The sequence below is a fragment of the Otolemur garnettii genome, unplaced genomic scaffold (genome assembly GCF_000181295.1).
Source record: "Otolemur garnettii isolate 467f Iridium unplaced genomic scaffold, OtoGar3 scaffold00024, whole genome shotgun sequence".
Lineage (NCBI taxonomy): Eukaryota > Metazoa > Chordata > Mammalia > Primates > Galagidae > Otolemur > Otolemur garnettii.
Genome location: NW_003852419.1, coordinates 18,526,657 through 18,538,920, shown reverse-complemented (window position 1 = coordinate 18,538,920; position 12,264 = coordinate 18,526,657). Strand labels below are relative to the sequence as shown.

Below are 12,264 nucleotides of genomic sequence, written 5' to 3'. Positions count from 1 at the left end.
GCCTCCCAAGTAGCTGGTACTGCTGGCCCACACCACTGTTCTTAGCAATCAGATGTCTTTATGTGCATAAATTTGGTCTCTCTGGTATAGCCCACTAGTTTATTTGCTTAATCTTGTACTATTTGTATACCATATTAACTTCTGGAGCTTTATAAGAAGTCTTGCTATCTGGTGAATCAACTGCTGTCTCCTTGATCTTTTTCTTTTCTTTTCTTTTTTTTTAAGTATTTTTTTTTTTTTAAATTTCACTTTTTTTTTACAGTTCTTAAGAAGGGTTTTGGCTTTTCTTGGACCTTTGTATTTGAAATCAACTTTGTAACTTCTACGTGTAAGCCTTTTTGGACTACATTGAATTTATAGATAAATTTGGGGAGGACTATCATCTTTATAGTATTCAGTCTTCTATAAATATTTTTATTGCCTCCTTATTTACATTTCCTTTAATTTCTTTGTCACTTTCTGTTTTTATGTAGAGATGTTATATATATGGTAGTTTTTGATGATGTTATAAAAAGAATCTTTGGCCCCATACAGTGGCTCACGTCTGTAATCCTAGCACTCTGGGAGGCCATGGCAGGAGGATCCTTTGAGCTTAGGAGTTTGAGACCAGCCTGAGCAAAAGAGAACCCTGTCCCTGCTAAAAAAAATAGCTGGTTGTTGTGGCAGGCACCTGTAGTCCAGGCTACTTGAGGCAGGAGGATTGCTTCAGCCCAGGAATTTGAGGTTGCTGTGAGCTAGGCTGATACCATGGCACTCTAGCCTGGGCAACAGAGACTGTATACCTCAAGAAAAAAACAAAAAAGAAAAGGAGAATCTTTGAAAACTTTATTCATTCTTCCTGGTATGTAAGAAAAAATATATAGAATTTTTATGTATCTGTATATATTTATATTAATTTTTTTGTTTGTTTGTTTTGGTAGAGCCAGAGTCTTACTTTAGTGCCCTCAGTAGAGTCTCATGGCGTTACACAGCTCACAGCAACCTCCAGCTCCTGGGCTTAGGCTATTCTCTTGCCTCAGCCTCCTGAGTAGCTGGGCCTACAGGTACCTGCCACAACGCCTGGCTGTTTTTTTGTTGCAGTTTGGTCGGGCTGGGTTTGAACCCGCCAACCCTTGGTATATGGGGCCAGTGCCCTACTCACTGAGCCAAAGGCCCACCCTAATTTTTTTTTTTTTTTTGAGACGAATTTCACTATGTTGGCTGGTGCCCTAGCCACTGAGCTACAGGCGCCAAGCCTGTATTAATTTTCTAAGCAACAATCTTGCTAAACCCTTTAATTTATCTGAAAATTTGTTTAGGTTTTCTATTTTATATCATCTCAGAATAGTATCAATTTTAATTCTTCCTTTCTAGTTCTGTTCCTTTTGTTTAATTTCTTACTTTATTGTATTCTCTGTTATTATTGAATTGTCTTATTGACCTTCAGTTGAAGTGTCATTGAATACTTCTGTATCTTATTCCCAATGTGAGAAGGAAAAGTTTTAACATTTCATCATTTCGGCTTGGCATCTGTAGCTCGGTGGTTAGGGCGCAAGCCACATACACCAGGGCTGGTCCTGCTAAACAAGTAAACCACCACCACCACAACAACAAAAGCAGCCAGACGTGGCATGTGCCGGTAGTCCTAGCTGTTAGGGAGACTGAGGCAAGAGAATTGGTTGAGCCCAAGAGTTTGAGGTTGCCGTGAGCTATGACATTAACATCACTCTACAGAGGGCGACAAAATGAGACTCTGTTTCAAAAAAATTTTTTTTTCTTCATTTGGATTAATATGGTATTTGCTACAGAATTTTAAAAAATATGTGCAATATTTTGAATACAGTGCTACAAAGTTTTATGGATATATTTTATTTAAGTAGAGTGAAGCTGTATATTCCTTATTCCCAAATTTGTCTTTAATTTATATCCATTTTGTATGTCAAGCCTTTCACATCAGAGTTTGTTGGTTAGGATTTTTGTTATGTTTAGACTCAGAATAAAACTATTATAATGGAATTGCATTAGATGTAGAGATGTGTTGGACTATCATTGTAGATAAAAAAAGGAAACATAATTCAGGTGAGAGCTACTTACAGTAAGAGTTTATTTCATTAAATATTGCTGATATTACAATCAGTATGTTACTATAAAATATATTTGCATATTGAAGTGACTAGAAGGCATAGATAATTTTTTTTAAATAGATGAGATGGTTTATTAAAAATGAAAATAGTTTAAAATCTAATGTAGTGCTTTGTATTGGATATAAAGAAGTATAGAGAAGCATGTCATAATTAGATACTACTTTGAGAGATAGTTTTGCCTTTCATCAAGAAGCTAGTGTTAACTCTTCAGATTGATTTTATATGTAATGCGTAAAAGTTATTTACCTGTTCCATGTATAAATCCTATTTTGTTTTTATCTTTTTTAGAATAATAAAATGTATATAGTTTTAGAGACAGCAGAATACTAAATGCTCTTGTTTTTAGTTAGTTTAGTGAAAGATGTATGTGTTTCATACATTTGTTATATGTTAATGCCATCTTTATGTTTCTTTATAGATTAGAATATGGCTACATATCCCTGCTGTCATGCAGCATATTATACCTTTTAGGACCTATGTTATCAGGTAAGTTTATAAAATCCTTCTCTCAGATTATCAAAGTACATTTAAATAATTTATATCACAGGATTGTGTTGTTTGAAAATCTGTAGTCATATCCTCTAGAGAAAATTTGAGTTAACAGTTTGGTGTGTAGTAGTTTTAATGCAAATTTATGGATTTGTGTTTAAAGTTTATTTACTAGGGGTTTTTAGTGGAATTTTTTTACATGAGTAGTAGAAGAATTAAAGACTTAATGTTTATTTTGCTGTATTTACTGTCAACAAATCACATTAAGTATCTATTACGTTCTAGGCACTGAGGATATAGCAGAGAAGAAAATGGATTTTAAAAATCTCTGCTCCTATGTGCAGTCTGTTTACGAAATATTAAATGTCATAGTACATCAGAATGCGATAAGTATTACTAGAGAAACAGCAGCAAAGATGACTTTAGAGTTGTAGATGGTAACAGTTTTAAATATGGGAATGGGGAAGGTATCATTGAGGAAGAGGTAGCATTTGAGTTTTATAAATGTCAACCTAAGAGGAAACTTAAGATAGAGAAGGGGTTGTACTGATTAGACTTAAGAGTATAAACTATCAGAATTCTACAAATTGTAGTTTTTTATAAAGTTTATGAGTTCTTTATACCTTTTTTTTTCTTCATTTATTTGTAAAAATCTGAATGCTCAGTTTTCCTGGTATTGCTTGAGTTGTGGGTAAATGAATCAGGCAGACAATCAGATAGTGGTGAATGCTATGCAAGTAAATTAGTGTGATACACAGGGAATATGAGGTGTTTTGAAGGATGATAACTTAAGGGACATGAATCAGCTGTTCAAGTGACTATCAGAAGAATGAATTTGAGGTATTTCGTAGAAAGAGCTTATTGGCATATCTTTGAAGTTGGAAAGAATATGAGCTAGAGGAAACTAGAGACAAGTGTGGAGTATAATTATGATAGGTAAGAGTGACAATTATGGTCACATTCCAGAACTTGCAGACCACTGTAAAGAGTTTGGATTTATTTTTAGAAAGGGGAATCTATTGAAGGGGGGTTTTTTAGCAGATAAGACATGTTTTTAAAAGATCACTTTGGCCTTTCTGTGGATCATAGAGTAGAAGGAGCCTTAGAGTAGAAGATAGGAGACTTAACTAAAAGGTGAATGCAGTAGTACTGGAAAGAAAATGATGGTTACTTACACTGGGATTGTAAACGGTAATTTTAAAAGTTGGATGAGTATTAGTGAAAATAAAGTCAAAAAGACTGATGATTATGAAGCATAAGGAAAAGGGTGGCATTGTGTAGGACACTTAGCTCCCACACCCAACTCAATTTCTTTTTTGTCTTACGAATTTTATAACTGAGATGTAGAAGATGTTGAGTTGCCTGTGAGACATTTAAGTGACTCTATAATTCAGAACAGTTTCATTAATAGTTGTCAGTATGAAGATAGTACTTAAAAACGATTGAAGTTGAGGAGGTCACCAGGCATAGAATGTAGAAAGAAAATATAGATGCGTGTGGGATAGAGTGTCCTATCAGTTGCTTTGCTGTGTAAAAAAAAACAAACCCCAAAACTTAGTGGTTTAAAACAATAGCCATTTATTATTTCTCACTATTCTCTGGTTGGCAAGGCAGTTCTGATCTGGACAGAGATGGCTGAAACTGGATGGTCTAGGGTGGCCTCATTCACAGATTTTGCAGTGGGCTCTCATATACCGTGTTTCCCGAAAAATAAGGCCTACCCCCAAAATAAGCCCTAGCAGGATTTCTATGCATTTGTTAAATATAAGCCCTACCCTGATAATAAGACCTAATAAGCCACGGCATGCATTTCCGCACAGAGAATAAGACATCCCTTGAAAATAAGCCCTAGTGTGTCTTCTTGAGAAAAAATAAATGTAAGACAGTCTTATTTTCGGGGAAACCCAGTATCTATTGCTCTTGGCTTGCAGTGAGGTGGGGCAACAGATATTTTTCATTTAGCAGGCTAATATGGGTCCTTAGTTTTAGGTGGTAAAACTGTTCCCAAGAAGAGAGTAAGCTCAGAGGCTTTTCAGGCTTCTGCTTACATCACATTTATTAATATTCCGAAGTTGTCCAAATCAAGTTATGTGGCACAGCCAGACTTAAGGAGGTGACAACATAGGTGATACTTTTTGATGTGAGGGATAGCAAATTACATTGCAAAGACTTCTGTATATCATGATGGGAGAGGGATTTGTGGTCATTCTGCAATCTGTTACAAGCCCTGAGTTGCTCTTGTGTTCAAATGGTCCTTCTTTGGAGAAGGAATTTGCCAAAGAGATTAGGCAGGGCCTAAGAGGAAAATTAGAGGTTTATAGTTTTAGAAGCAAAAAATTGATAATGTTTAAAACGTATAAATTATTGAAGAATTTAGGCTATAATGAGCTATATATAAAGGTTAGTAAAATTTAGTAAAATAGGAACTGTATTCATGTCAGATATTAGAGAATTATAAATCTTTACTAGAGATAGAGATGCAGAATCTTATGTTAAATAACTTGACTCTTTGCAGTTGCAGATGGAAGTTGGACTCTGAGCAGAAGTACATACTGCCACATATCACAAGCTTTTAAATGTCACTTAGAAACAGTTCAATTTGAGAATGTTAAATCTAAGGATGCCAGGTTCTACTGTACTAAATAAACATGGAAGCTTGGAGCAAAGGAAATTATTTTTTTATTGAGCGACCAGTCTTTAGAAATGTCTTATGAGTTTTTATGTCTGTTTTCTACTTCTGAATCATTTCAGGTATTTATGCAAACTCTCTGATCAGGAGTTACGACAGAGTGCAGCTCGTAACATGGCTGACTTAATGTGGAGCACAGTGAAAGAACCATTGGATACAACATTATGCTTTGATAAAGAAAGCCTTGATCTTGCATTTAAGTACTTTATGTCACCTACTTTGACTATGAGGTTGGCTGGATTAAGTCAGATAACAGTAAGCTCTATTTGCTTTATTTTTGGTCTTTTATTTGCTTTCGGGTCTACCATAATAATATAATGCCCACTGCTTATGGTGTACTTTATGTTCGGCATTGTGCTATGCATTTTACATGGATATTTTTGTATGGTCTTCACAAACAAAATTATTTTAGACATGAGGAGTGCAACCCTTAGATTTATACCTTAGCTCTTTTTGGTTTCAGGGTTTAGCTCCTTCACCATTAAACTATTCAGTTGTTCACATTTAGAGAGTAATGTTAGAGAGAGATGAGTTAATTAAGAAGTTAATTAATTTTCCAGGCAAAAGCCATAGATTATTGGGCCAAGAGTAATGTTTTGGGGTTTTGTTGTTATTGTTGTTTTCCAGAAAGATGTAATCTCTCTGTAATGACTTTGTTACTTGTTGCCTTGCATTGGATTTTTGTTTTTTCTTTATTCAACTTTTCTCTAGTGTGATCAGTATGATAAAGCATAAATATTACTTGTGGGAGGAATTTTTTAGCGTTTTAATATAATAGAAATAGTCAATACTAATTGGGAAGTTTATCTCTCTGATTATCTGTCTTATGCTTTATAATTTTAATTCAGTTATCAGTTTTTTAATTCAGTTATCAGTTATCAGCTGTACATGCATATGTCAAACAGTATTTACTGTTTTTGTTGATACTTGCCCGCATATACAAGAATAATTTTGGAAAAAACTTTTATTTTGTCTAATCATAGAATCAACTTCACACCTTCAATGATGTGTGCAATAATGAATCACTGGTATCAGACACAGAAACGTAAGTAGGACCATTAATTTATGCATAAATATGCTATTTTAATGTGTAGTTCTTTATGTGGTAAATATAATTGTGACTTTTAGAAGTATTTACTAGAGAGAGGGCATGGTGGCTCACATCTGTAATCCTAACACTCTGGGAGGCTGAGGAGGGTGGATTGCTTGAACTCAGGAGTTCAGGATCAGCCTGAGCAAGAGTAAGACCCTTTCTCCACTAAAAATAGAACAACTAGCAGGGCGTGTGTGGCAAGCGCCTGTAGTCCCAGCTTGTTGGGAGGCTAAGGATCACTTGAACCCGAGAGTTTGAGGTTGTTGTGAGCTAGGATGCCATGTCACTTTACCCAGGGCACAGAGTGAAACTCTTGTCTCAAAATAAAAGTATTTACTAGAAATTCTTTTCCCTGTAGCTTCAGTTTATATATAGTCCTTAATAATCTTTCAGAATAATATGCTGGAGTATTTATTTCTTTTTTAAAATATTCTTTTAGAGATGGACTTGTTCCATCACCCAGCCTGGAGTGTGGTGGCATGAACGTAGCTCGCTGCAACTTCCAATGCTGGGATTATGGTGTGCCTGGCCCATTTCTTTCTCAGAAAGCATATATATACTTTCATGACAGTGCAGTATTATTTGTCACAAAAGGAGAAAGGATGCTGTTTACATAGGAGAATTTAGTTGTGCGAAAAGTATGGTACTAATAGTTCTGAAAAAGCACAGTGTCATATTGGGTGGTTATAAACAACAGAAATGTATTTCTCTTAGTTATGGAGGTTCAAAATCAGAGGTCCAGGCGAGGCACAGTGGACCTGTGAGCTGAGAGCTGAGGTGGGTGAATCGGCTGAGCTCAGGAGTTCAAGAACAGGCCGAGCAAGAGTGAAACTCTGTCTTTACTTAAAAATAGAAAAAAACAAAAAATAGCTGGGTGTTGTGGCCAGCTACTTAGGAGACTGAAGGAAGAGGATTGCTCAAGCCCAAGAATTTAGGGTTGCTGTGAGCTCTGATGCGACAGCATTCTACCCAGGGTGACAGAGTGAGGCTCTGTCTCAAAAAAAAAAAAAAAAATTAAGGGTCTAGCATGCTCTAGTTCTGCTTGAGACTTACTTGTGGATTGTAGATTGCTCTTTTCTTGTTGGATTTTCACATAGTGAAAAAAGAGCCAGAGAGCTCTCAAGGATTGCTTTTATAAGGGCAATAATCCAATTCATGAATGTTCTTCCCTCATCACTTAATTTATCTCCCAAAGGTCCTGCTACCAATCATCACCACATTGCGGGTTAGGATTTCACCATATGAATTTGTGTGCGTGGGGGGGGGGGCGACACAGACATTCATCTCTTAACACACGTTTGATTGGCTCAGCACCTATAGCTCAACCGGCTAAGGCGCCAGCCACGTACACCTAAGGTGGCGGGTTCGAATCCCCAGCCCGGACCCGCCAAACAACAATGATGGCTGCAACCAAAAAATGGCCAGGTGTTGTGGCAGGCGCCTGTAGTCCCAGCTACTTGGGAGGCTGAGGCAGGAGACTCGCTTGAGCCCAGGAGTTGGAGGTTGCTGTGAGCATGATGCCATGGCACTCTGCCCAGGGCGATAGCTTGAGGCTCCGTCTCAAAAAAATAAAAAAAATAAAAAAAAAAAAACACGTTTGATTAAGGAAAAAGAAAAGACCTCATTAAAGACCTTATTCAATATATGTTATGGGGGAGAATCCAAATTAATGATGCCACAATATGAAAACTGGTTTTATAGCTTAGACTTGTCCAAATTCTCAGAAATATATTTATTCCATTTATTTGTCCATCTCATATAGAAATTAATCAGTTTTTTTCAATCTCAGTTATTGGATAAGCTATCTTCTTTTTGAACAGAATGAGATAAACTTTGAGGTGTTGAAAATTCCTAATCATATGAGAGATGGTTTAGCTTTAGTGTTAAGATGATTTTAGCACTGCCCTATGAAACTGATGAGCTCACTTGAACCCAGCTCTTCTTGAATTTGAAAACCAGAGACTGTATCTCTGTTCTCTTTTTCTTCTTGCCCCTAAAAAGTTCTTATCCTTTCATTTATCGTCACAGCAGTCATTCGTGTCTGGCAACATTCTTTGTTAGGGATCCCCCCTTAAAATGTGTTGCCTAGAATTGTTTATGACTTTGTAGATTATGGAGTATACTAAAAGTGTTAATTCGTGCTGTAGTCTATACTATATTCAGTGTCGGTAAACCTACAGCTCTGGATTTTCCTTTTGACCCTTGTGTGCCCGCCATTCCTCCACTTACACAAGATTGCTTAAGAAAACCTTATATTCATAATTGCTCATGTAATATTCAATTTCTCCCCTCACAGAGAAAAAACACTAGAATCTTAACTGTAGTAATAACATACACAGGCTCAGTAGGTCTTTATGGTATGGAAATAGTGGATAGGAGAATAAGAAGAAATTCTATTGAAAAAAAAATATATAAGCGCTTGGCGCCTGTGGCTCAAGTGGCTAAGGCACCAGCCACACACACCTGAGCTGGCGGGTTCGAATACAGTCTGGGCCCGGCAAACAACAATGATGGCTGCAACCAAAAAATAGCTGGGCGTTGTTGTGGGTACCTGTAATCCCAGCTACTTGGGAGGTGGAGGCAGGAGAATTGCTTGAGCCCAGGAGTTGTAGGTTGCTGTGAGCTGTGATGCCATAGCACTCTACTCAGGGCTACAGCTTGAGGCTCTGGAAGGATAGTAAAAGTTGTCTGGACTAGTGAGTAGACATAGCTCAAGATGGTAATGGAGAGTATGTACAGTGTGAGAAAACTAAAGAGAAAAAGTATGTGGTAAGTATTGTAGGGGCCTGTGAACTGGGTCTTTCAGTGCATTTTTATTAAGATATAAATCCTATGCATACCATATAATTCACCTGTTTTAAATTTAAAATTCAAATTCAGTGAATTTTAATAAATTGATAAGAGTTGTGCAACTATTGCCTCAGTCTAATTCTAGAACATTTCAGTCACTTCATAAAGATCTCTTTGTAGTCAGTCCCTATTCTTATTTATTTTTGTCAGAGTCTCACTGTGTAGCTCTTGGTAGAGTGCCATAGAATCACAGCTCACAGCAACCTCCATGATTCTCTTGTCTCAGCCTCCCAAGTAGCTGGGACTACAGGTGCCCACTACAATGCCTGGCTGTTTTTTGTTGCAATTTTCATTATTGTTTTAGCTGGCTGGGGCTGGGTTTGAACCTGCCAGCCTTGGTGTATGTGGCTGGTGCTGTAACCACTGTGCAGCAGGTGCCGAGCCAGTCCCTGTTCTTATTTCCAGTGTTATTAATCCACTTTCTCTTTAGATTTGCCCTTTTTTGGACATCTTGTATAAATGGAATCACAGCGTAGTCATTTTCATCTGGCTTCTTTCACTTAGTGTACTTTTTTAAAGTTATTTAGGCTATAGTGTGTATCGGTGCCTCATTCCTTCATTCAGCAATGTGATACAGTGCTCTTTTATTTATTTACCAGTTTATGGATATTTGGATTGTTGCCACATTTTGTTAATATGAATAATCAATCATTTGTGTACAGGTCTTTTTGGAGACATATTTTTATTTCTTATAGTGGATACTTAGCAGTAGGATTGATAGCTTATATGGTCAGTTTATCTTCACCTTTTAAAGAAGTTGTCAAACTGTTTCCCAGTACCCATGTTCATTTACATTCTCACCGACAATGTATGAAGTTTCCAGTTTCTCCTCATTGTCACTAGCATTTATTACTATCTTTTGTGATTATAACCTTTTAATGAGTATATAGTGGTATTTCATTATGGTTTTAATTTGCATTTCCTTAATTACTAATAGTGTCAAACAAGTTTTCATGTGGGTTTTTTTGGGGGGGGGGCAATTTTTTCTTTGGTGAATTGTTCGTACCTTAGCCCAATTTTTCTTTAATTTTTAAAAATTTAAGCTGGGCATGGTGGTTCACACCTGTAATCCTAGCACTCTGGGAGGCCAAGGTGGGTGCATTGCTTGAGCTCAGGAGCAAGACCCTGTCTCTACTAAAAATAGAAAAATTAGCTGAGTGTTGTGGTAGGCACCTGTAGTCTCAGCTATTTGGTAGGGGTCCTGAGGCAAGAGGATCACTTGAGCTCAAGAGTTGAGGTTGCTGTGAGCTGTCACATCATAGCACTCTACCTATGGTGACAGAGAAAGACTCTTTCTCAAAAAAAAAAAAAAATTACTTATTTTCTTAGATTTTTGGTCTTCCTCTGTTGTCCAGGCTGGACTGCACTGGCACAATTGTAACTACTATAGCCTCAAACTCTTGGGCTCAAGCAGTTTTTCTGCCTCAGCCTCCTGAGTAGCTAGGACTAGAGATATATGCTTCAACACTTGGTTTTCCTTAAGAGACTAAGTCTAGCCATGTTGCCCAGTCTGGTTTCAAATTTCTGGCCTCAAGCAAGCTTCCCACCTCAGCCTCCCAGAGTGCTGGAATTGCAGATGTGAGCTATGGTTCAGGTATCTGGCCTTGCCTAGTATTTGAGTTGTTTGTTGTATTTTATTGCCAATGTGATCTCTATTGCAGAATGGTCTGTGTGTATTTAAAAAGACCATGTACTCTGCTGTTGCATGGAATGTTCTATAGATGTGTTAGGTCTAATTGGTTTTTAGTGTTGTCTCATATATTCTTATTGATTTACTGCCTACTTTCGATTACTGAATGGAGGGCACTGAAGTCTCCAACTCCTCGTTATTTGTGTATTTTATTACTCTGTATGAGCTCTGAAACAAGATTATATGTTCTTTTTTGTTCTTAGCTGGAATGTGTGTATTGGGAGATTAACGCTTTTCACTGTTCTGTGCGTCTCCACAAATGACTGGTACAAGTATTGATTGTAGGGGTAACAAATTTTGCCTAACAAATGAATTCATAAATATAGAATCCATATTTGTGAAGATCAGAAAATACTTCTTCTTTGGATTCTATTTTGGTGAATTCGTCTTTTTGCTGTAATTTATTTGTGACTCCAGATGTCCCAATATGCACGTTTCCAGCTAAAGTCAAACAAGGTGATGCTTTGTCATCTTGCTTTAGAGCTCATATAGAAAGACCAGAAGAAGATGGGGATGTGAGTAGGTGGGGTAGTGCAGTGTAGCGCTACATGCTCTGCCTTTGGGGCAAGTAGGATGGAGTTTGAACCCATTTAGAGCACTTGGTTGAGTCATGGCCACACACAAGTCATTTGACATTTCTTTTTGAGACAGTTTCACTTTGTCACTCTGAGCAGAGTGCAGTGACATCATAGCTCACAGCAACCTCAAACTCTTGGGCTCAAGTGATTCTCTTTCCTCAGCCTCCTGAGTAGCTGGGACTACAGGCGCCTGCCACAACACCTGACTTTTTTTGTTTGTTTGTTTGTTTTAGCAGGCCTGGACTGGATTTGAACCCACCAGCCCCAGTGCATGTGGCCAGTACTCTAACCACTAAGCTAAGGGCGCCCAGCCTATTTAAACACTTCTGAGCCTCATTTTCTCTTTCATAAAAATAGAGAAGATAGAATCTACTAGTATGAGTTTTTTAGATTCAGGATCATAATCTTTGTGTGATAAATATATTATGTATGTATTTCACCTAAGATCAAGAGTTTGGTATTAACTAATTCAGTGTTTGCAGCAACTCTATTAAACCTGACTATTGCAAATAACAATAATTGAGTATATTGTTGAATTGTCTGTTTCTTCCTTCAATTTTGTCATTGGTTTTTGCTTCATGTATTTTGGGGCTATATTATATGTTCTTGATCATTAGAAAATGTTCTTTGTATTTTTAAGACTTTTTTTGGCTTAATGTCTATTTTACTTGACATTAGTATAACCACTGAAGCTTTCTAAACCTTATTGCTACTTGTTCTTTTTCCTTTTTTTAATTTTTAATCTCTTTGTG

The 12,264-nt window shown here is 37.1% G+C and overlaps 1 protein-coding gene across 4 annotated transcripts in view; it reads left to right on the top strand.

Annotated features, from left to right (window-relative positions):
- The window catches only part of USP34 (ubiquitin specific peptidase 34), a 255,697-nt gene that overhangs the window by 65,969 nt on the left and 177,464 nt on the right, over positions 1–12,264 (top strand). For all 4 annotated transcript variants that reach the window (XM_023512071.1, XM_012804030.2, XM_023512069.1 and 1 more), the window contains 3 exons: positions 2,542–2,609; positions 5,364–5,556; positions 6,285–6,346. In XM_023512071.1, the coding sequence (XP_023367839.1) occupies positions 2,542–2,609; positions 5,364–5,556; positions 6,285–6,346 (323 nt within the window). The remainder of the gene's footprint in view (positions 1–2,541; positions 2,610–5,363; positions 5,557–6,284; positions 6,347–12,264) is intronic.